At 35.5% G+C, this 26,530-nt stretch overlaps 1 protein-coding gene across 3 annotated transcripts in view; it reads left to right on the forward strand.

The window, feature by feature from the left end:
* The window catches only part of CFH (complement factor H), a 99,805-nt gene that overhangs the window by 66,536 nt on the left and 6,739 nt on the right, over nt 1-26,530 (forward strand). For 2 of the 3 annotated variants that reach the window (XM_007167286.3, XM_007167287.3), the window contains 7 exons: nt 2,030-2,206; nt 2,996-3,178; nt 3,286-3,465; nt 5,837-6,016; nt 11,020-11,202; nt 25,226-25,435; nt 26,158-26,331. In XM_007167286.3, the coding sequence (XP_007167348.2) occupies nt 2,030-2,206; nt 2,996-3,178; nt 3,286-3,465; nt 5,837-6,016; nt 11,020-11,202; nt 25,226-25,435; nt 26,158-26,331 (1,287 nt within the window). Of the gene's footprint in view, nt 1-2,029; nt 2,207-2,995; nt 3,179-3,285; nt 3,466-4,721; nt 5,368-5,836; nt 6,017-11,019; nt 11,203-25,225; nt 25,436-26,157; nt 26,332-26,530 lie in introns of those variants that run through there. The other variant, XM_007167288.3, reaches the window with a different exon arrangement.

A 26,530-nucleotide genomic window follows, 5' to 3' on the forward strand; every position in this document is an offset into this window, starting at 1 on the left:
ACACAGGAAGTTCCCTGTGAAGGAGAAGGGAAAGGAACCAGCGCTGCTGAGAAAATACTGGGCTTTGGTGGCAACAGCTCTGCTTCCAACTTCCTATCAGGAGGAAGGAAGGAAAATGGATGTGTAAGACTAATGCTGAAAAGAAGCAGTCGCTGATGGTTTGTGCTTTCCTTTGAGGTAGGAGACAAAGTCATGTGAGATTAAGTGGTGCACAGGGGAAGAAGGAGAAGGAACACTAGGCAGAGTAGAAAAGATTAAAAATAGAGATTTCAGACAGACACACAGAGTGAATTTATAACAGAAATGAGACAGGCTTGTTCAAGTGTTCTGGGCACAAATTTCACTTTTCAGGCTGTCAGCAAACACCTAATATGTCCTAGAAGTAGGCTAAGAGAAAATGGTGAAAGATACTAACAGGGGATCTGCCTTTCAAGAGCTTTCATTCCACTATGAAAAAACAACAAATAATTACGGTAAATAATGAACCAAAAGGTAAAATATTTCTACTATATTTTCCAAATTACTGTATTCGAAGAACAAATGAATCCAAGTGCTTAGAAAATAGGAGGGGACTGAAGGCTCTAGTTCCTACAGGAAGACGTCTATGCAAAGAAAAGTTGGAAACCATTCATTCAGCATAGAGATAAGGGTCTGTGCAACAGCCGAGGCAGCAAAGAAATTGACCTATTTTAAAAATTCTGTATTGACTCCGACTCCAGGGGCGGATAGATGACATTGGAAGTGTAGGCAAGGAATGGATTGTAAAGTGTCTGGAGCTTATTCTAAGTAAAAGGAGAGGCTCTTAACATGATCATGGCTTTCTTAAAGTCACTGTCTTTATGTGAAGACAGCAGTTGGAAAATAGCCTACAACTGATGTTATTGTTAATGCAGCATTTTTCACAATATGATAAAATAGGAATTTTATATAAGCACAAAATATATAAACACAGACACATACCAATAAAAGTATTGCTATGTGGAAATTTGGAGTAGAATTTTTGGAAAGGAATCTCAGTTGTTCTCATCAAGCGTGACCTTCTCAACTAAGCTACAAAACTCAATATTAACACAAAAATGAAAACTATTTTTTGAGTTATTTTTTGTGGCATTACTTTTAAAAATAGTTAACTTACATCTAACTTTATGATTATGTGTTAAGACTTGACTTTCAGATGGTATGAATTTTCATTTTGGTAAAATTCCAATTTTCAAATTCCAGTTTTGAATTTTATAAGTTAATTAACAAGATAGGAAGATTCCAAATAAGAAAAATACAATTTTTCATAATTTGTAGCAATGTCACAAATTTCATACATTTTATAAATTTGGGGATATAGTTTTACACATTTCTAAATTGAATCAGGATAATTATAAATATATTAATAGTAAGATCATTTATAGGTACAACAAGAATAGATATTTGTATATCATATACATAATCATGACACCTAGAATATGCCTATCTCTGTGGCCTTGAACATGTTCCTCATTTTGTTTCATGTTTCAATTTGATCATGTTTCAGTCTGATTTCCACACTTGTAAAATTAAGGGATTTTTAAAGTTCCTGTAACTCAAATACATGAGAAATGTCTCCCTTGTGTGTTCTGGTTTCCCAATTATATTTTTAAAAATACCATTTTTCATTTGTGTGCAATTTAAAAATTGTAGCATTCGTTTTCTTTAACGTGAGAGAATCTTTTTACATTTTGAGACAGAAAAAGTAACATTAAATTTTATAAATGTCAGTGATAAAATCATATCCAGTTCAAACAAGCTGACTTAACAAATAAATTATCAGGACACATACGTTGCTGTTCAATACCTTAATATTTCTCAAAGAGCCCCATATGAATGGAGAGGGTGTATAAAACCTAATATGTAATGTTTTTCAAGGAAGAGCATTTATGTGCTGCCCCTTTGTATATGCATGCAGTACCCAGCACCTCATTTTTACTTGACACATATAATATTTATTTGGCAATGATTAGTTATATATTCTCACTAAATTATTTGTCTCTTTCTATAGAAAGAGAATGCAGTATTCCACAAATGGAAAACAATTTAGATGCTAATCCCAAGAAAGACACATATAAATTTGGAGACGTGTTGAAATTCTCCTGCATACAAGGACGTATTATGGTTGGAGCAGATTCAGTTCAGTGCTACCACTTTGGATGGTCCCCTAATCTTCCAACATGTAAAGGTAAATATTTATCTTACAGCTGCTGAACAAGAGTTAAAACCTTAGACATTAACCATTTTTTTCCTCTCTTAATTTTCTGTCTGCTACCAGTGCATCTATAATCTAATGCATTAAGCCAGAGGTATACCCACCAAGGACAAGTGTTGGGTTGTAGATAAAACAGTTTTCCTTATTTAAGAAATTAATCTCCAGTTGCTTCTTGAAATGTGTGGTGGAAGTATCCACAGATATGTATAAGGAACCTGACACTGGCAGGATTTCTTGTTAGTTTTCCTTTTGCCTACAATTCTACCATTAATATCGGACATTGTATATAATGTGGGACTTACCTTAAGTGTCATCAAGTGTGTCTAAAGAATGTTCAAGTAGCTTATAGTCAATTCAATCATATGTATGGCTGGAATAAAAGTTAAAACTTGATCAAATGCTTGTTTCAAAGGATGATATTTTCTCAAAAAGTTTTGATACAGTGTTTCCATGGAATAAGACTATTACTATAATTTACACACCCATATTGATTAATTGGTTTGCATACCTATTTAGGGTATCTAGATTATTGAACATGTTTTCTGGGCTTACATAGACTTCCAATATGTTAGCTCAGGATGAGTAATAGAACTAGGAAACAGAGTCTGGTGTAAACACCACTGTTTTTTCATTGTTTAAGAATGCTAAAATAAATTATGTAATAAATAATAAACTAATTAACAAAAAATCTCTGCATTAGCTGGATTTTTAAGTTGTAAAATAGACCACGTAACCATTATTTACACAGTATGTCTACTGTAGGGCAAGTAAAATCGTGTGCTCCACCTCCTCAACTCCTCAGTGGGGAAGTTAAAGAAACACAGAAAGAAGAATATGGACACAGTGAGGTGGTGGAATATGTTTGCAATCCTGGATTTCTGATGAAGGGCTCTCATAAAATTCAGTGTGTTGATGGACAATGGACAGCTTTGCCCGTGTGTATTGGTAATGTATTAAAAATAGTAATATTTAAAGGTAAATCAACACTTTTATTTGTATTCTTATACAAACTTAAATGATAAAGACGAACATATTTTTGTGAAATTTTCCAGAGGAGAAGAGTACCTGTGGAGATATACCGGAACTTGATCACGGCTATGTCAACCATTCTGCCCCTCTCTATCACCATGGAGACTTGGTAGAGTTCAGTTGCAGAGAAGCATTTACAATGATTGGACCCAGATCAGTCACATGTATTAGTGGAAAGTGGACCCAACCTCCTCAGTGTATTGGTGAGAATGCACTTCTCAAATTGACATTTAACATTTGCAACCATATTGTTGAAATTTAGAGATATCCTTGAAAATGTCAGCTTAAATTATAATGATTCCCAACATTTGTTGTTTATAATTCAATATGTGTCTGAAGAGGAAAAGTATAAACTAGAAGAGAATTTTATGAATCTTTCTGTCCTGATATTAACATTGTTTATCTTTACAAGTGTGAAGCTAAACCTTACTGATATTCACATGATTAAAATATGAGTACTAGTTACCAGGAAAATACAACTATCTCTGCAGAAATACCATTTTTGTTTTTATATGATACTCTTTCTTTTAGGACCTTTAAAACAAGGAAATATAGCTAAGAAAATACCCATTTCATGCATTCCTTTAGGAATCTTGCCTCTCTCAAAACTTCTAAAAATGATGATTTCTCAGTCAGTTTCAAATGCAGCAAAAAGAAGTCAATGTGCTGGAGGGAAGGTGGGCTCAGGCCCTCCCAGTCAGTAGGTAACTCAGTCACAGGAGGCCCTTGGGCTGGGGTCAGGAACCTGCCCTGACTGATGCATTTCACTGTAAGTGATTCATCCTGACCTTTGGATGACCAAGTCTTTGATGACTGACCGGGAGAATCTTAGCTATCTTCCTTCACTTTTCCCTTAGATGACTTCTTTCCTGGAGTTTTCCTGGGTGCTGCACTCAAAGAGAGCCCTGGATGCCCAGTCTTATTTATTCATCAGATTTCTAGTCATTAATTATTCCCAGAAGAAGGTAGGGCTTAGGCTCAGGCTCCATGAGAGCAGGGATTCATACCTGTTTTGTTCACTGATATATTGCCAATACCAGAAGACTGGCTGACAGATGGGAGATATTCAAGAGGAGCGTATTAAGTTAATCAGTAAATTTCATTGTTTATTACTCCCTACAGTTTTACTTAACACAGTCCTGTCCAAGGTATTGCCAGTTCTTCACCAACCCTCATCTTTATCCTCTTCCATCTCCACAAATGACCTCGCCTCATTAACTTTTCATTCTACCTTACACCAAAGCATGTGCTTCAATTATTACTCCCCTGATCTCAGAGATTTCCTTGCAAAGGTTAATCCTCTACCTGTATTCAGTTTAACATAATCCCTCTCAGCTATAATAGACCTTATTCCAATTTTCTCCTCTCAGTGTTTATTTTGTAACTCTGTCTAGTCTAACTTTTCATTCTTCTTGCTATATTAATTTTCTCCTAATAAATAAGTTTGCTTTCCTTTCAGAAACCAGTCAATCATAGGATGACGACAGCAGCCACCACTGCTCCTTTTGAGTATACATCTTCCTTCAGTTACCGTCCCCTGAAGAATACTATCGGCTTTGTCTCCCTCAACAGTCTGAACGAATCCAAAAACTAGGGCTGATTCTCAAGCCTCTATGTGTTTTGAATTCATCTCCTTATTTCATGTTATTTTTTCAGGGTTGCATTTTCAAATCGTTACTTTTCGAGAGCCAACTACTTGACTTTTCTTTATTCTGTTATCCTCACTTGACTCTTATCACTAACAAATCATTAACAAATACTACCAAAGACCTATACTGATATTTTGTCATATTCAAAAAGGACTTCCACCTGCATTGATTTTTTGAAATAGGTAGCTATATAAAAAGCTTTTTTAGTCCATATTTACCTTTTTTTCTGGAGCCAGAAAAAAAAATTGTTATTATGGCATTATATTGGATCATAGAATGACCTGGTGTGTAATATAGCTTCTCAAAGACTCTACGTGTATATACAGAAAACAGGTTTTAACTTTAAGTACCCACTTTCTTATTCCAAGTATTTGTTATTTTTTGGTGATCATTCAAAAGATCTGCTTAAAACTTAAGATTCTATTAAAAAAAAACCTTAGATGTACTTTTCTTACTATGTTTCATTACTTTTCTTGAAAAAATATATATAAACTAGCAACTTGATATTCTATGTCCACACATAATTGTTTTTATTTTAATGTTTTAAGATTGTGAATTAAAAGTAATGCAGAGATGCTTCAGATCTAAAAACAAATGAATGTGAACATTTGCACATGTTTCAAGTTTGGGACCAGATTATTCATGCGATGACTATTCACTATGTAGATCATGCAAAAATGTTCCAATCCAAAATGCAGAATGTCTTAAAGATGGATATTTTCTCTGAAATTTCAAAAACTGGACGCAGGACTCAGGTTCATATATAATAGTCCATTTCATGCAATTTGATCAGTAATAACTTGGTTGGTGGAATTTGTAGGCATAAATTGTAAGTTCATCATTTTACTGACTCCATAGCTATTTATGGTATTTGTTATTTGGTTCTTAGAATTAGTCTTTTCAAGGGAATATTTTCATTTTATAGCGACAGAGGAACTTAAGAAGTGTAAATGGTTAAAAATATTTGCATCTGAGGGAAATCCATCAGATACAATTGAATTTGACCATAACACCAACAAAAGTTACAAATGTCGAGGAAAATCAGAATACAAACACACAATCTGTATAAATGGAAGATGGGATCCTGAAGTAACCTGCAAAGAAGGTAAACTCTTCTTTATAATGTTTTCAAAAATGTATTCTATTTCTTTCTAACTTGTAAAAGTAGTATCTTTGTGTCTTTCAAGGAAATTGGTATTTATCATTACAAATAATTTTCAACCTGAAAGGTAATTTAGAAACAAACCAAAACACTGTTTCTAAATATTAATTGTATCGTGTGCATTAGTCAGCTATATGACACAACACCCAGAACGTTGGTGGCTTTAAATTAACATCTGGGCAGTAGATGTGCTCATTAGCATGGGAAAACCATTGCTTCTGATTTCTTACATTACACATAAATGTGCTTATGTCTATGCTGAACTATTATGTATTTTTATTCATGTATCTATTTATGTATCAATCTATGTATCTATCTATTTATATATATTTATGTATCTATCAAGTCATCTATTTATCTATTTGTGTGTCTATAGCTATCTTAAAAAGTCTTGAATTATATTGACACCACCAATTCCAATTGAATAGGCTCATTTCAGTTTTTTACTTTCACATCTGTATCTCTCTTCTCTAACTGTAGGACACCTTGACTCACTATCCTCAATATTTTTACCAATTTCTACAAGCCTATAATATACAGAAAGTAGCTTCAAACCAATATAAAAACAAATCTACTATCTAGTGTTCAACATCTTATAGTTCTTTCTTATATGCAGTTCTCTATGTAAAAATCATACCACACTAAAGCTGTTAAAGGAGAATAAATTATTTAGAAAAACATAAATATTTGGGAATTAAACAACAAACTTCTAAACAACTGCCATGGCAATATACAATGTGTACTGTATATTATACATGATACATTTATGATTGCTTAGTCCTTGTGAATTAACTTTTTTTTTTTATAAATCTGATTTTTTTTAAATTAATTAATTAATTAATTTATTTTTGGCTGTGTTGGGTCTTTGTTTCTGTGCGAGGGCTTTCTCTAGCTGTGGCGAGCGGGGGCCACTCTTCATCACGGTGCGCGGGCTTCTCACTTTCGCGGCCTCTCTTGTTGCGGAGCACAGGCTCCAGATGCGCAGGCTCAGCAATTGTGGCTCACAGGCCCAGTTGCTCCACGGCATGTGGGATCTTCCCAGACCAGGGCTCGAACCCGTGTCCCTTGCATTGGCAGGCAGACTCTCAACCACTGCGCCACCAGGGAAGCCCAACTTTTTTATTATTATAAAATATTTATTTATAGTTTTTGTAACACACCTTGTCTGCAAGTCTATATTAGCTTATTTAAATATAGTTAATTTATTTAAAACAATTTATTACTTGCATATGATAAAGGAATGCCCAACAAATTTCAGGTAATCAATGTCCTCAAATTATTCTCTCCAAATTAAAAGCAAATATAAAATTAAAAGAGAACTTGCTACACAACTGCCTCTTTAAGGAAACAAGTAATATTTAGAGGCAGTGAAGTACATGTGTTCTTCTACATTTTCTTCTAGAAGCTTCATTGTTTTAGTATGTATATTTAAGTATATTATCCGTCTTACATTAACATTTGAGTATTGCATAAAATAGGAGTTGATTTTTTTATGTATGGATAGCCAATTGTTTTAGCAATATGTGTGGAAAAGACTTTGAAATGAAAATCAATTGACTATGGAAGTGTTGATTTATTTCTGGACTTGCTATTCAGTCCATTTATCTATTTGTCTATCTTTATTCCTGCCAAATTGCCTTTGTAACTAGCTTTTTAGTAGACTTGAAGTCTGTGAAGTCTGATATGTAGTCTACAAGTATGTTCCTCCTACTCAAAATTGTTTTAGTTATTCTGGTCTTTACATTAACATAGAAATTTCAGGGAAAGCTGATTAATTTTTATAAAATATTTGTTTGTATATGGAAAGGGATGGCTTTATAATGAGAAATAAATTAGGGAGAATTGACATCTTTACCATATTGAATATTCACATCATAAACATGGTATGTCTCTTTATTTATTTCTGCTTCTGTTTTTCCAGTAATGTCTTAAGCGTAAAACACTTATAGTTCTAAAAAATTTTGAATTTACATGTGAAGTCATCTGATATGTAGTTTGCTTTTTTTGGAAGTTTCCCTTGATGAAGAATTCAATTTCAATAGGGAGTGTGCTAGTCACATTTTTGATATTGTCTTTTGTCAAGGTGTGAAAGTTGTATTTTTCAAGAAATGTCTCCATTTTACCTAATTTATGAAATTGATTGATGTAAAATTCTTTCTAATAGTCACTTAACATTCTATTTTTCTTTTAATTCTACAGTATATTTGGTGATATCACTTCTTTCATTCTTGGTGTTGATAGTTGTTTCTCTCCTTTATTTTGATCTTCTCCCAAGTGTTTTGTTTTTCAATATTATTATTTTCAAATAACCAATTTTAACACTCTTGATTTTCTCCATTTCCTCTCTTCTCTAATTTTTAGCTTTGTTAATTTTCTCTGTTTCCTCTTTTCTATTCATCTTTCTCAATTTTCTCTCTTTTCTGGACTTAATTCTCCTTCCTTATAATTTCCTTAGTTTAATTTTACTCTCTCATTTCTTAAGATAGAAAATTAAAACATTGATTTAAGCCATCCTACTTTCTAAATGTAAACCTGTAAAACTGCCTTTTTCCCTTCTAAGTGCTGCTTTAGCTGTGTCTCAAAAAATTATAAATATATCCAATTTACTTTCATTTAGTTCTATGTGGAATATTTTCTAATATTCCTAATGACTTCTTCTTTGACATGGCAGTTGTTTAGAAGTTTGTTGTTTAATTCCCAAATATTTATGTTTTTTCTAAATAAATTATTCTCCATTTAAGAGCTTTATTGTGGTATGATTTTTATATAGAGAGCTGAATATATTTAATGTATACAGTTTGATGAGTATCATGGGTGTTTGCATAGATAATTTATTCTTATTGATTTCTAATCTAATTCAATTGTCACAGAACACACTGTGTAATTTTTCAATATTTTGAAATTTGTTGTTTCTTTATTGCACAGCATATTGCCTATCATTGTGGTATTTCCTTTTTCATATAAAGCATATGTATAATCTAGTTGCTAGATGAGGATAAAGTGGTTCCTAGTGTTCTAAAAATTTATCTATGTCTTAAAATGTTTTTTTCTAGTTGTTCTATCAGTCAGAGTAAGAAGGGTATCAGTATTGTTAACTAGGATTATGGATTTGTCTATTTCTTCTTTTAGCTCTGTCCATCTTTGCTTCATTTATTTGATATATTTTTAGATACATTATACATTTATGATTGCTTAGTCCTTGTGAATTAACTTTTTTATAATTATACAATATTTCTTTATAGCTCTTGAAATACACCTTGCCTGGAAGTCTATATTAGCTTATTTAAATATAGTTAATTAATTTAAAACAATTTATTACTTTCATACGATAAAGGCATTCCCAACAAATTTCAAGTAATCAATGTCCTCAAATTATTCTCTCTAAAGTAAAAGCAAATATAAAATTAAAAGAGAGCTAGCTACACATCTTATTCACACATGTCACAAATCCCTAAACTAAAAAACTCCATTTTCAGTGGTTTACTAACAGAAAATACGTTAAATTAAGTAAAATGAAAAGGAAAACAGTATACTTTGAAATCTATGGGATACAGCAAAAACAGAGATATTTGTAGTTTAAAGCATGCATTACAAAACAAGGAACAAACTTAAAGTAATAGGAAGTACAATCTGGAATCTAGAAAAGAACATACACCCAAAGAACATAGAAGGAAAGAATAATTAAAATTAAAATATCAATTATTATAATAAGCTAAAAATCATAAATAGCTGATTTCAGAATATTAATTCAGTTTATAGGGAAATGTAGTGGATAGACCAACTTCTGCAAGACTTATTAAGAAGTACAGGTTAATATTATTAGGACAAAAGTGGTGAAACATCAGACACAAAAGAAAATAAATTCTTGAAAATACATTGAAAAAATGTCAAGATAGTTAAAACAGAAATAAGAAAAATATTTTGGATGAAATATAAAATACTTCTATTGATGTAGAGCAAAATAGAAAATCTGATGATACTAGTAAGCATGAATGAAGTGTATTCAGTCAAATATTTCTCTGAATTTAATACAAAATATTGAACAATTGAAAGCATTTACAAGACTTTCCAGTATATACTTGCATACGGCTTCTAATGAAATAAAAGTACAGTATGGCAGGAGAAAACAAAATCAAGGAGTCACAGAGAGGTCCAAAATCTTCCAGGTATAGTCATGCAGAATCTTCCCTCAGGTGAGCAGGACAGGCTTTGTCTTCAAATTATGAACTGCCAATATATATCTGAGGTATCTCAATTTTATGGGACTCAGACACAGTTTACAGAGGGGTCTTTTATACCCTGCTGGTCACGTAACTAAAGCCAGGTTGTCTAATCCATTAAACCAGGTGTATTTCATCAATCTATATATCTCTTAACAGCACAGGAAAGCTAGTAAATTGTACCTCCAGAAGAGTTCTGAACTGTAAACAGTATACTATAAATCCCAGTGAACATATCTAATTCTTACCTTGGCCAAGACTCTGCATCAAATTAATCGATCATTAACTAAGTGTAATTTTTCCTCTGGCTAATCTGCTTCCACTGGGAGAAAATCTTGTGAGGGTTTTAAGCCGATTCCAATACATCTGATCACCGATATCTGTAAAAAACAATACCCTGATAACAGTTTTTACTTAGTGCCTGTAATTGAGTGAGCAATTCACTTAGAACATCCTAAAGGTTAGAAGTAATTAAAATCAATTTTACGTAAATTATGCAAGATTGACCACAGAAAGAACAGAAGGAAGAACCTGCAAGGAAGACCATGACACTGTAAACCAAGTGTGATATATTAAATTACTAAACAAGCTTAAGAGTATAATTAAGAGTCTAATATTGTTTAATCATTTATGATATATTATTAGAGCTTTCTATTTATTGAAAATTATTCCTTTAATATTTTTAACATGGTTTTTAATCAAGAAATCTAATTTTAATATTTTCAGAAGCACAAATACAATCATGCCCACCGCCACCTCAGATTCCCAATACTCGAGATATGACAACTACAGTGACATATCAGGATGGAGAAAAAATATCTATTCTCTGTCAAGAAAATTATCTAATTCAAGATGCAGAAGAACTTGTGTGCAAGGATGGGAGATGGCAGTCAATCCCACGCTGTATTGGTCAGTAGTGCATAACTTACTTTATAACATTCTTTTAAATAAGATTAATACTCCTCTAAGCTTTGTATGGATCAGCAAGGTCAAGGTCTCTCTATTCCACTTTATCTTGAAATGGTAAATCACAATTAAGTATATAAATTAATGAACATTCTTTCACTTCTAGTGTGAAGTAAGTACAGACAAAATCTTTGGCCTACTATGTAAATACCAGGTAAAATTTATGTTTATGCATATTTTATTCCTAATGATCAAAAGGACAAGAATGAAGGGGCAGTTGGGCTGCCCAGCCTGGGAGTCACACACTTGGAGGATAAGCCCCCAGCATGTCTGACTTAGAAGACCAGTGTAGCTTGTGTACAGGAAAGCCAGAGGGCTGTAGGAAAGAGATTCTGTTCTTAAAAGGCACACAAAAATTCTCACTTGCTCCATGTCCCAGTGCAGAGGCAGTAATTAGAAAGAAGTCTGGGTTAGACTGACTTGCTGATCTTTGTGAACCTCCCAGAGAGGCAGGAGGCAAGTGGGGACATGGATGCTGGTGCCAGCCATTATAAGAGACAAGTGCCACTTTGGAGTTCTCCCTATAGCTTATTAGCACCAGAAGCTTACCAACCCACGACAGCACCAACTCCAGGCCCCACCAGGCCCCACAGCTCCTACAATGGGACCTGGCCCTGTTCCTGGGTGGTACAGCACCAGCCCAGGTACCCTTGGGCCCTGCAGCCAGCTGCCCCAGGACTTGGTCCTGCCCACCAGTGGCTGACAGCCTCTGCATGAGGCAGAGTATGGTAGCCAACCAGGTGGGGGGGCAGCCCCACCTACCAGTGCACCCAATTGGCCTTGCTACAACAGATGGGCACCCTTATAGCATATAAATCTGGTGTATAGATCCTACAGAGGGGAGCATGCTGCTGGGTCCCATAGATTTTTCCTACATAAGGTCACTCCTCCAAGATCAGGAACATGCTTCACACATATAAATACAGAGAATTAGGCAAAATGAGGAGACAGAGAAATACATTCCAAATGAAGGAGCAAGACAAAATCTCAGAAAAAACTCTAAACAAAGTGGAGATAAGCAGTATGCCCAATAGAGTTCAAGGTAATGACCATAGCAATGCTCAATGAACTCTGGAGAAGAATGGATGAAAACAGTGAGAATTTTAAGAAAAAGGTAGAAAATATAAGGGAGAGCTAAACAGAACTGAAGAATACAGCAGCTGAAATGAAAAATTACACCAGAGGGAGTCAACAGCAGATTAGAGGATTCAGAAGAATGGATCAGTGATCTGCAAGACAGGGTAGTGGAAACCACCCAAACAGCACAGGAAAGAGAAAAAAGAATTTTAAAAAAATGAGGATAGCTTAAGGGACATCTGCAACAACACCGAGTATAGTAACATTCTCATAGGGATCCCAAATAAAGAGAGACAGAGAGAAACAGAGAACGTATTTGAAGAAATAATAACTGAAACATTCTAACAAGACAGAAACAGACTTCCAGGTTTGGAAATCAAAAAGTCCCAAACAACATTTACTCAAAGAGGACCACACCAAGACATATTATCATTTAAATGGCAAAAATTAAAAATAAAGAGAGAATCTTAAAAGTAGTAAGAGAAAAGCCATTAGGTACATACAAGAGGACTCCTCTAAGACTATTAGCAGATTTTTCTGCAGAAACTTTGCACGCCATAAGGGAGTGGCAGAACATACACAAAGTGATGAAAGGAAAAAACTTACAACCAAGATGACTGTATCGAGCAAGGCTATCAAAGGATGGATCAACAGTTTTACAGACAAGCAAATGATAAAAGAGTTCAGCAGCACTAAAATGACTTTACAAGAAATGCTAAAGGGACTTTCTAAGAGGAAAAGTAAAGACCACAACTAGAAATAAGAAAATTACAAAAGAAAAAAATCTTAATGGTAAAAGCAAACATACAGTAAAGGTAGTAGGTGCTAGTAGGAAGGTTAAAAGACAAAAATAGTAAAATCCTCTGTATCCACAATAAGTAGTTAATAGAAACATAAAACAAAAGGATGTAAAATATGAGGTGGGGAATAGAAATGCAGGGTTGTTAGAATGTGTTTGAACTTAAGAGACTATCAACTTATAACCACATATGAATATAGGTTGTTATATATGAATCTAATAGTAACAACAAAACAAAAAATCTATAATAGATCCACACACACAAAAGAAAGTAATCCAAACATAACACTAAAGATAGTCGTTAAATCACAAAGGAAGAGAGAACAGAAGAAAGGAACAAAAAAGAATTACAAACACAACCAAAAAACAATTAACAAAATGGCAATAGGTACTTACCTATCTATAATTACTTTAAATATAAATGAACCAAAATGCTCCAATCAAAAGACATAGACTGGCTGAATTGATTTAAAAAAAAAAAAGACGCATATATATGCTGCCTATAATCACTCATTTCAGATCTAAAGAAACACTCAGACTGAACGTGAGGGAATGGAGAAAAGCATTACATGAAAATAGAAATAAACACAAATCTGGGGTAGCAAAATTTATATCAGACAAAATAGACTTTAAAACAGAGACTGAAACAAGAGACAAAGAAAACATTATATAGTGAGAAAGGGACCAATCCAACGAGATTATGCAACAATTTTAAATATATATGCACCCAACATAGAATCACCTAAGTACATAAAGAAAATACTAACAAACACATACAGAGAAATAGACAGTAACAAAACAATAGTAGAGGACTTTAACTTCCCAGTTACGTTTAAGGACAGGTCATCCAGACAGAAAATCAAGTTTAAATCCAGTGAAGAAACATTGGACTTAAACTTTAGGTCGGATGGACTTACTAAACATATATAGAACATTCCATCCAAAACCATCAGATAAACATTCTTTTCAAGTGCACATGGAACATTCTCCAGGATAGATTACATCTTGGCCACAAAAGAAAGTTAAGAACATTGAAATCATAGCCAGCATCTTTTCTGACCACAAATGTATGAGACTAGACTTCAACTACAGGAAAAAAACCCCAAAAGTGCAAACAGTTAGAGGTTAAACAATATGCTACAAAACAACCAAGGGGTCACTGAAGAAATCAAAGAGGATATTAAGAAAAATACTTGGAGACAAATGAAAATGAAAAAACAATGGTCCAACATCTATGGGACTCAGCAAAAGCAATTCTAAGAGAGAAGTTTATAGTGATACAGGCCTACCTCAGGAAAGAAGAAAAATCCCAAGTAAATAATCTCACCTTAGACCTAAAGAAACTAGAAAACGAAGAGTAAACAAAACCCAAAGTTAGTAGAAGGAAAGAAATAATAAATACAGAGGAGAAATGAATGAAATAGAGGCTTAAAAAAACAATAGAAAATATCAATGAGACTAAGAGCTAGTCATTTGAAAAGATAAACACAATTGATAAACCTTTAGAAAGACTCATCAAGAAAAAGAGATGAGGGTCTGACTCAATAAAATCAGAAATTAAAGAGGAGAAGCTACAACTGATACCACAGAAATATAAAGAACCATAAGAGATTACTATGAACAATTACACACCAATAAAATGCACAACCAAGAAAAATTGATAAATTCCATGTAATGCACAATTTCTCAAATATAAATCAGGAGAAATATAGAAAATATGAACAGACTGATTACCAATTAAAATTGAATCAGTAATTTTAAAACCCAAGAAACAAAAATCCAGGACCAGACAGATTCACAGGTGAATTCTACCATTTACAAAAGAGTTAACACATATTCTTCTCAAAATATTCCAAAAAATTTGAAGAGGAAGAACACTTCTGAACTTATTCTGCAAGTTCAGCATCACCCTGAGACCAAAACCAAAGATGGTGCAAAAAAAGAAAATTACAGGCCAATATCACTGGTGAACTTAGGTGTAAAAATCTTCAATCAAATATTAGCAAACCAAATTCAACAATACATTAAAAGGATCATACACCATGATCAAGTGGGACTTTTCAGAGGGATTCAAGTATGTTTCAATATCTGCAAATCAATGTGATATACATCAACAAATTGAAGAATAAAAATGATATGATTATCTCAATAGATGCAGAAAAAGCTCTTGACAAAATTTAATATCTATTTATGTTAAATCTCTCAGTGAAGTGGGTAGAGGGGAAACATACCTAAACATAATAAAGGCCATATATGACAAACGTCCAGCCAATGTCATACTCAACGGTGAAAAGCTGAAAGCATTTCCTCTAAATCAGGAACAAGACAAGGATGCCCACTCTCTCCACTTTTACTCAACATAGTATTGGAAGTCCTAGACACAGCAATCAAACAAGAAAAGAAATAAAAGGAATTCAAATTGGAAAGGAAGAAGTAAAACTATCACTATCTGTAGATAGCATGATACTATACATAGAAAAACACCACCAAAAACTATTAGAACTAATAAATGAATTCATTAATGTTGCAGGGTATAAAATTAATATACAGAAATACGTTGCATTTCTATGCCCGAACAACAAAGTTTTAGAGGGAGAAATCAAGAAAGCAATCCCATTTACAGTTGCATCAAAAAGAATAAAATAGCTAGGAATAAATCTAACCAAGGAGATAAAAGACTTGTACTCTGAAAACTATAAGAAATTGATGAAATAAATTGAAGATGACAAAACAAATGGAAAGATATCATGTTCACAAATTGGAAGAATTTATATTGTTAAAATGACCATGCTACTGAAAACAATCTACAGATTCAATGCAATCCTTATTAAATTACCAATGGCATTTTTCACAGAATTAGAACAATTTTTTTTTTATTTGTAAGGAAGCACAAAAGACCACAAATAGCCAAAGCAATCTTGAGAAAGAAAAATGGAGCTGGAGGAATCAGGCTCCCTGACTTCAGACTATACTACAAAGCTAGAGTAATCAAAATAGAATGGCATTGGCACAAAAACAGACACATAGATCTATGGAACAGATTAGAGAGCCCAGTAATATACCCACATTTATATGGTCAATTAATCTATGACAAAGGAGGCAAGAAAAGAACATCATGGGGAAATGATTGCCTCTGTAAATGGTGTTGGGAAAACAGGAAAGTTACATGCAAAAGAATCAAGCTGGACTACTTTCTCACACAATATACAAAAATAAAATGAAAATGAATTAAAGACTTAATTGTAACTCTTGAATCCATAAAACTTCTAGAAGAAAACAAAGGCAGTATGCTCTTTGACATCAGTTTTAGCAATATTTTGTTTTTTTGGTTTTTTTTGGATACGTCTCCTCAGGCAAGGGAAACAAAAGCAAAAATAAGCAAACGGGACTGCATAAAATAAGAAAGCTTTTCCACAGCAAAGAAAACGATCAATAAAATGAAAGAGGCAGCCTACTGAATGTGAGAAGATATTTGCAAAGGATATATCCATTAAGGGTTAATATTCAAACTATACAAAGAATTAATGCAACCAACATCAGAAAAACAAATAACTCAACTAGAAAATGGGCAGAGGACCTGAATAGACATTTTTTCCAAAGAAGACATACAGATGGCCAACAGACACATGAGGAGAGGCTCAACATCATTAAAAGTCAGGCAAATGCATGTCACAACCACAGTGAAATGTCCCTTCACACCTGTCATAATGGCTGTCACCAAAAAGAGAATATCAAGTGTTGGCGAAGATGTGGAGAAAAGGAAATCTTTGTGCACTGTTGGTGCGATTGTAGATTGGTGCAGCCACTATGGAAAAGAGTATGGAGTTTCCTTAAAAAACTAAAAATAGAACTGCCATATGATCTGGCAATTCCACTTCTGGGTATTTATTCAAAGGAACCAGAAACATTTGAAAAGATATATGCACTCCAATGTTCATTGCAGCATTACTTACAATAGCCAAGGTTTGGAATCAACCTAAGCGTCCATTGATAGAGGAGTGGATTAAGAAGAGGTTTTATATATACACACAGAATGAACTATTACTGAGCCATAAAAATGACACATTTCCATTTGCAACAACATGGATGGATCTAGGGTGTATTATGGTTAAGTAAAATAAGTCAGATAGAAAAAGACAAATGCCACATGGTCTCACATATACGTAGACTCTAAAGAAGCCAGGGGGATGTGTATTCAGCATAAGGAATATGGTCAATGATATTATAATAACTTTGTATAGGGACAGATTGCTATTAGACATCCTGCTGGTCATTTCATAATATGTGTAAAAGTCAAATTATTATGTAGTAGACCTGAAACTAACACAATATTTTTTTAATTTATTTTTTTCACACCTTTATTGGAGTATAAATGCTTTACAATGTTGTGCTAGTTTCTACCATACAACAAAGTGAATCAGCCACATGTATACACGCATCCCCATATCCCCTCCCTCCCAAACCTTCCTGCCACCCTCCCTATCCCACCCCTCTAGGTTGTCACAAAACACCGAGCTGATCTCCCTGTGCTATGCAGCAGCTTCCCACTAGCTATCTATTTTACATTTGGTAGTGTATATATGTCAATGCTACTCTCTCACTTCATCTCAACCTCCCCCCACCCCCATGCTCTCAAGTCCATTCTCTACTTGTGCGTCCTTGTTCCTGCCCTGCCACTAGGTTCATCAGTACCACTTCTTTAAGTTCCATATATATACGTTAACATACTGTATTTGTTTTTCTCTTTCTGACTTACTTCACTCTGTATGACAGATTCTAAGGCCATCCACCTCACTACAAATAATTCAATTTCGTTCTTCTTATGGCTGAGTAATATTCCATTGTATATATGTGTCACATCTTCTTTATCCATTCATCTGTTGATGGATATTTAGGTTGGTTCCATGTCCTGGCTTTTGTAAATAGTGCTGCAATGAACATTGTGGTACACGTATCTCTTCGAATTATGGTCTTCTCAGGGTATATGCCCAGTAGTGGGTCATATGGTAGTTCCATTTTTAGTTTTTTAAGGAACTTCCATACTGTTTTCCATAGTGGCTGTATCAATTTACATTCCCACCAACAGTGCAAGAGGATTCCCTTTTCTCCACACCCTCTCCAGCATTTATTGTTTTTTTGTTTTGTTTTAAATTTATTTATTTTATTTATTTATTTTTGGCTGCATTGGGTCTTCGTTGCTGTGCACGGGCTTTCGCTAGTTGCGGCGAGCAGGGGCTACTCTTCATTGCAGTGTGCAGGCTTCTCATTGCAGTGGCTTCTCTTGTTGTGGAACACGGGCTCTAGGCATGCGGGCTTCAGTAGTTGTGGCTCGTGGGCTCTAGAGCGCAGGCTCAGTAGTTGTGGCACATGGACTTAGTTGCTCCACGGCATGTGGGATCCTCCCGGACCAGGGATCAAACCCGTGTCCCCTGCATTGACAGGCAGATTCCTAACCACTGTGCTACCAGGGAAGCCCCTTATTGTTTCTAGATTTTTTGATGATGGCCATTCTGACCATCACCGTGGTTTTGATTTGCATCTCTCCAACGATTAGTAATATTGAGTATCTTTTCATGTATTTGTTGACCATCTGCATGTCTTCTACAGAGAAATGTCTATTTAGGTCTTCCACCCATTTTTGGACTGGGTGGTTTGTCTTTGTGATACTGAGCTGCATGAGTTGCTTGTAAATTTTGGAGATCAATCCCTTGTCAGTTGCTTCATTTGCAAATATCTTCTCCCATTCTGAGGGCTGTCTTCTTGTCTTGTTTATGGTTTCCTTTGCTGTGCAAAAGTTTCTAAGTTTCATTAGGTCCCATTTGTTTATTTTTGCTTTTATTTCCCTTACTCTAGGAGGTGGGTCAAAAAGGAGCTTGCTGTGATTTATGTAATAGAGTGCTCTGCCTATGTCTTCCTCTAAGAGTTTTATAGTGTCTGGCTTTACATTTAGGTCCTTAAAACATTTTGAGTTTATTTTTGTGTATGGTGTTAGGACGTGTTCTGATTTAATTCTTTTACATGCAGCTGTCCATTTTCCCCAGCACCACTTATTGAAGAGGCCGACTTTTCTCCATTGTTTATTCTTGTCTCCTTTGTCAAAGATAAGGTGACCATATGTGCATGGGTTTATCTCTGGACTTTCTGTCCTGTTCCATTGATCTATATTTATGTTTTTGTGCCACTACCATACCATCTTGATTACTGTAGCTTTGTAGTATAGCCCGAAGTCAGAGAGCCTGATTCCTCCAGCTCAGTTTCTCTTTCCTAAGACTGCTTTGGCCACTCGGGGTCCTTTGTGTTTCCATACAAATTGTAAAATTTCTTTCTTTAGTTCTATGAAAAATGCCACTGGTAATTTGATAGGGATTGCACTGAACCTGCAGATTGCTTTGAGTAATATAGTCATTTTCACAATATGGATTCTTCCAATCCAGGAGCATGGTATATCTCTCCATCTGTTTATGTTATCTTTGATTTCTTTCATCAGTGTTTTATAGTTTTCTGAGTACGGGTCTTTTGCCTCCTTAGGTAGGTTTATTCCTAGACATATTATTCTTTTTGTTGCAATGGTAAATGGGATTGTTTCCTTAATTTCACTTTCTGATCTTTCGTTGTTAGTGTATAGGAAGGTCAGAGATTTCTGTGCATTAATTTTGTATCCTGAAACCTTACCAAATTCATTGATTAGTTCTAGTAGTTTTCTGGTGGCATCTTTAGGATTTTCTATGTATAATATCATGTCATCTGCAAACAGTGACTGTTTTACTTCTTCTTTTCCAATTTGTATTCCTTTTATTTCTTTTTCTTCTCTGATTGCCGTGGCTAGGACTTCCAATACTATGTTGAATAATAGTGGCGAGAGTAGACATCCTTGTCTTGTTCCTGATCTTAGAGGAAATGCTTTCAGTTTTTCACCATTGAGAGTGATGTTTGCTGTGGGTTTGTCGTACATGGCCTTCACTATGTTGAGGTAGGTTCTCACTATGCCCACTCTCTGTAGAGTTTTTATCATAAATGGGTGTTGAATTTTGTCAAAGCTCTGTCTGCATCTATTGAGATGATCATATGGTTTTTATTCTTTAGTTTGTTAATATGGTGTATCACATTGATTGTTTTGCATATATTGAAGAATCCTTGCATCCCTGGGATAAATCCCAGTTGATCATGGTGTATGATCCTTTTTTTAAAAAAAAAAAGTTTAGACTTTATTTTATTACCCAGATTCTTGTTTTTTTTTTTTTTTTAAAGGAATGGTATTTATTTATTTATTTATTTATTTTATTATTTATGGCTGTGTTGGGTCTTCATTTCTGTGCAAGGGCTTTCTCTAGTTGCGGCGAGTGGGGGCCACTCTTCATCGCGGTGCGCGGGCCTCTCACTATCGCGGCCTCTCTTGTTGCGGAGCACAGGCTCCAGACGCGCAGGCTCAGTAGTTGTGGCTCACGGGCCTAGTTGCTCCGCGGCATGTGGGATCTTCCCAGACCAGGGCTCGAGCCCATGTCCCCTGCATTGGCAGGCAGATTCTCAACCACTGCACCACCAGGGAAGCCCTGTATGATCCTTTTAATGTGTTGTTGGATTCTGTTTGCTAGTATTTTGTTGAGGATTTTTGAATCTATGTTCATCAGTGATATTGGTCTATAATTTTCTTTTTTTGTGATATCTTTGTCTGGTTTTGGTATCAGGGTGCTGGTGGCCTTGTAGAACGAGTTTGGGATTGTTCCTCCCTCTACAATTTTTTGGAAGAGTTTGAGAAGGATAGGTGTTAACTCTTCTCCAAATGTTTGATAGAATTTGCCTGTGAAACCATCTGGTCCTGGACTTTTGTTTGTTGGAAATTATCGATTACAGTTTCAATTTCATTACCTGTGATTGGTGTGTTTATATTTTCTAATTCTTTCTGATTCAGTCTTGGAAGGTTTTACTTTTCCAAGAATTTGTCCATTTCTTCCAGGTTGTCCATTTTATTGGCATAGAGTTGCTTGTAGTAGTCTCTTAGGATACTTTGTATTTCTGCAGTGTCTGTTGTAACTTCTCCTTTTTCATTTCTAATTTTATTGATTTGAGTCCTCTCTCTTTTTTTTGTGATAAGTCTGGCTAACAGTTTATCAATTTTGTTTATCTTCTTAAAGAACCAGCTTTTAGTTTTATTCATCTTTGCTATTGTTTTCTTTGTTTCTATTTCATTTATTTCTGCTCTGATCTTTATGATTTCTTTCCTTCTACTAACTTTGGGTTTTCTTTGTTCTTTTTCTTTTTGTTTTAGGTGTAAGGTTAGATTGTTCATTTGAGTTTTTTCTTGTTTCTTGAGGTGAGCTTGAATTGCTATGATCTTCCCTCTTAGAACTGCTTTTGCTGAGTCCCGTAGGCTGTGGATCCTCATGTTTTTGTTGTCATTTGTTTCTAAGGATTTTTTTATTTCCTCTTTGATTTCTTCAGTGATCTCTTGATTATTTAGCAGTGCACTGTTTAGCCTCCATGTATTTGTGTTTTTTACTGTTTTTGTCCTGTAGTTGATTTCTTATCTCATAGCGTTGTGGTCATAAATGATGCTTGATATGATTTCAATTTTCTTAAATTTTCCAAGGCTTGATTTGTGACCCAAGATGTGATCTATTCTGGAGAGTGTTCCATGTGCACTTGAGAAGAAAATGTATTCTTCTGCTTTTGGGTGGAATGTACTAAAAATATCAATTAATTCTGCCTGGTCTATTGTGTCATTTAAAGCTTGTGTTTCGTTATTTATTTTCTGTCTGGATGATCTGTCCATTGGTGTAAGTGGGGTGTTATTTCCCCCCCTATTATTGTGTTACTGTCGATTTATCCTTTTATGTCTGTTAGCATTTGCCTTATGTATTGAGGTGCTCTTATGTTGGGTGCATAAATATTTATAATTGTTATGTTTTCTTCTTGGATTGATCCCTTGATCATTATTATGTAGTGTCCTTCCTTATCTCTTGTAACTGTCTTTATTTTAAAGTCTATTTTATCTGATATTAATATTGCTACTGCAGCTTTCTTTTGATTTCTATTTGCATGGAATATCTTTTTCCATCCCCTCACTTTCAGTCTGTATGTGTCTCTAGGTCTAAAGTGGGTTTCTTGTGGACAGCATATATACAGGTCTTGTTTCTGTATCCATTCAGCCAGTCTGTGTTTTTTGGTTGGAGCATTTAATCCATTTACATTCAAGGTGATTATTGATATGTATGTTCCTATTATCACTTTCTTAATTGATTTGGGTTTGTTTCTGTGGATCTTTTTCTTCTCTTGTGTTTCCTGCTTAGAGAAGTTCCTTTAGCATTTGTTGTAAAGCTGGTTTGTGGTGCTGAATTCTCTTAGCATTTGCTTGTTGGTAAAGCTTTTGATTTCTCCATTGAATCTGAGTGAGATCCTTGGCAGGTAATCTTGGTTGTAGGTTTTTCCCTTTCATCATTTTAAATACGTTCTGCCACTCCCTTCTGGCTTGCAGAGTTTCTGCTGAAAGATCAGCTGTTAACCTTATGGGGATTCCCTTGTATGTTATTTGTTGTTTTTCCCTTGCTGCTTTTAATATTTTTTCTTTGTATTTAATTTTTGATAGTTTGATTAATATGTGTCTCAGTGTGTTTCTCTTTGGGTTTATCCTGTATGGGATTCTCTGTGCCTCCTGGACTTGATTGACTATTCCCTTTTCTATGTTAGGGAAGTTTTTGACTATAGTCTCTTCAAATATTTTCTCGGACCCTTTCTTTTTCTCTTCTTCTTCTGGGACCCCTATAATTCCAATATTGGTGCATTTAATGTTGCCCCAGAGATCTCTGAGACTGTCTGCAATTCTTTTCATTCTTTTGTCTTTATTCTGCTCTGCTGCAGTTATTTCCACCATTTTATCTTCCAGGTCACTTATCTGTTCTTCTGCTTCAGTTATTCTGCTATTGCTTCCTTCTAGAGTATTTTTAATTTCAGTTATTGTGTTGTTCATCACTGTTTGTTTGCTCTTTAGTTCTTCTAGATCCTTGTTAAATGTTTCTTGTATTTTCTCCATTCTGTGCCCAAGATATTGGATCATCTTTACTATCGTTACTCTGAATTCTTTTTCAGGTAGATTGCCTCTTTCGTCTTCACTTATTTGGTCTTGTAGGTTTTTACCTTTCTCCTTCATCTGTAACATAACTTTTTGTCGTTTCTTTTTTTTTTTTTTGATGGGTGGGGCTGTATTCCTGTCTTACTGGCTATTTGGCCTGAGGCATCCAGCACTGGAGTTTGCAGGCAGTTGGACAGAGCCAGGTCTTGGTGCCAAGATGAGGACCTCTGGGAGGCCTCATTCCGATTAATATTCCCTGGGGTCTGAGGTTCTCTGTTATTCAGAGTTTTGGACTCAGAGCTCCCACCACAGGAGCTCAGGCCCAACATCTGGCCTGGGAACCAAGATCCTGCAAGCCACATGGCAAGGCAAAAAAAAAAGGAAAAAGATAAAAGAAAGGAGCAGTACAATAACAAAGACTAAAAATCAGAATAAAATTAGAAAGATAAAAACTATATTAGGAAAAATAAAAATACAATTGAAACAACTGCAATAAAGTAAAACAAAACCACAACAGAAAGAAAAAGGGGGGGAGGGTGGGGAACAAGCCAAAAGGAGCAGAACAATAACAAAGTATAAAGAATAAAATAAAATTAGAAAAATAAAAGATTTATTGGAAAAAATAAAAATATAAATGAATCAACAACAAGGTAAAACAGAAGCCCAATCTACAAGAGGAAAAAAGAAAAAAGAAAAAAAAAGAAAGGAAGAAAAAAAGAAAAAAGAAAAAGAAAAAAACCTTGGCTATGGGGGGTAGGTGTTTAGGCAGAGATGGAACTTAGGCAGGGATGGGGTTTAAGGTGGAGTGGGACCTAGGCAGGGAGGCTGATGTTTGAGCATGGGGCGGAGCATAGGCCCAGGACCCATGCAGCCAGAAAAGGCCTTGGGGGTGGGGCCTAGGCAGGGCATCATTCAAGTGGAAGCAGAGAGACAGCAAGTCTAAAGGACTGCCTATGGAGTGTGGAGTTCCAGAGTTTGGAGGTAAGGCCCTGGGTGAGTGTGTGTGGGTTGGATTTAGGCCCAGCGTGGTTGGAGGGGCGTCTCAGAGGGGGGTCTCCAATTATAGAGGTAGGGCCCTGGATGGGGTGAAGGGGTGGGGCTTGGGCTCTGAGCTGCAGGAGGGAGGCTCTGAAGGCAGTGGATTAGGCCTGGGAGCCCAACAGGCTCCTCAGTGCCTAAGTGGACAGGGAAAGTGCTGGCCCCATTCCCTTCCATTCCTCTGTGTCCCCCCACATCTCCCCCAGAGTCTCCCCCATTCCTGCTGGACCCCTGACTGTTGGTGGGTCTCGCTGGGTGTAGGAACTCCTCCCCTCCCCAAGCCGCCCCTCAGGGGTGCCAGTCCCAGAGGTCCAGCCTTTACTTTTGCTCCCCCTTCCCACCCTCCCACTCTCTCAGGACCTGCACAGCTGGAGGGGGCCTAGGTGGGCAGAGGATCAGGCCCGGGATCTCAGTAGCCTCCTGGAGGCCCAAGAGGGCAGGGGAAACCTGGCCATGCTCCCTTTTGATCCTCTGCCCTCCCAGTGGTTCCCCAATTTCCCCCTTTGGGCAAGGGATCCCTTCCCCTCCCCCAGCCACCCCTCAGGGGTGCCAGTCCCGTCCCACCTCCACTTCTCCTCCCCCCTCACTCCCCCCTCACTCACCCTATGACCCACGTCCTACCTGGTTGCTGGGGGTTCCTCCCATCCCCTTAGGTGTCCGTGGTCCCCCACTGGTGCCTGGTAGGTGCCCTAGTTGTGAGGAGACATGAATTCCGTGTCCTCCTGGTCCACCATCTTGACTCCTCTCCCTAACATACTATTATACATCAAATATATTTCAATAAAGATAAATTTTTAAAAAGGATGAAGGGGCATACTGAACAAGTGGATAGTAGCATAGTGTTTATGGAGACAAATACCTTGCAAGTTTCAAATATTTTTCAGCTTTAAAATTCCTTAACTTGTTCAAATTATTCTTATTTTAATGTATTTTTAATTTAAACATTATACTTATACTTTACCCTTTGATCTCTGTTTTTCATGTAGAAAAACTTTCATGTTCTCAACCACCTCAAGTAGACCATGGAACGATTAAATCATCTAGCTCTGCAGAAGAAAGGAGAGAAACATTTGCACCCAAGCTTTATGCGCATGGCACCAAGTTAAGTTATACCTGTGAAGATGGTTTCAGGATATCCGAAGAAAATGTGATAACATGCCACATGGGAAAGTGGAGTTCTCCACCTCATTGTGTAGGTGAGGACAGTATGCAAACCAAAATTTTATTTTCAGTACCATTCTTTACTAATCAATTATCATCAAAGTCATGGAACAGAATCCTTTAGATTCCTAAATATATCAATTATTTATATATTTATAGGTCATTTATGTATTAATATATAATTTATATTTTTATACATTTAATCAATTTTTGTATATTCATTTTCTGTTAATTTCATCAGTCAGTATAGAATCACTTTTAAATCTGGCACTTTCTTTTGTATTAACACTGTATGTGTAAAAAAAGTAAACCTACCTATTCATATAGTTAAACCTATTTATATTCCTACTTATTCATATAAGTTTCAGTGTATGTGTTGCCACCAAGTTTTTTCAAAAAAACTTATGTTCTTCCTACAATGTCCCTTTTGATGTCTTACAATATATAGTACTTTTCTTAAGATGATGAAGTCTCAGTGTGTTTTCTTTTATTAATCATAATTGCTTAGAGATGCACTGATAGTCTCTTTCATAAATATATTGGTATTTTTAGTTTCAAGTTCTTGTTCAAGTGGATAGCTGGAAACACACCAGAATGGTGATTTTTGGGTGCCTTTGTGCACTTCTCTGCAATGTGATGGAAGTTCCTGTATAATCACTTATTATTTTCAAGTAAAACTACCAAATATGGCAAGCAGTACATCAAATTAAATTTCAGAGTTAGTGAAACGTGAAATCGTTCTTTCATTTATTCCTAGGACTTCCTTGTGGATTTCCACCTTTGATTCAGAATGGTGTTGTATCTAATGAGAAAGACAGTTACCAACATGGAGAAGAAGTTATATACAACTGTGATGAAGGTTTTGGGATCGATGGACCTGCATCTATAAGATGTTTAGGAGGACAATGGTCCCTTCCACCAGAATGCATAAGTATAGTATATTTCATTTTATTCTAAGGCTGATAAATATCTTTAATTCAGGACATAAATGGCACAAGTATGAAACTAAGCTGTAATTCTAGAACTAAACAAGGTGTCTTTGGAAAGTTCTGGATTCTGGTAGAGAATTAATAACCCTAGTAATAATAAAAGTTTGATTCATGAACTAAATTATCTCACTATCACATCAT

This window comes from Balaenoptera acutorostrata, chromosome 1 (genome assembly GCF_949987535.1).
Source record: "Balaenoptera acutorostrata chromosome 1, mBalAcu1.1, whole genome shotgun sequence".
Lineage (NCBI taxonomy): Eukaryota > Metazoa > Chordata > Mammalia > Artiodactyla > Balaenopteridae > Balaenoptera > Balaenoptera acutorostrata.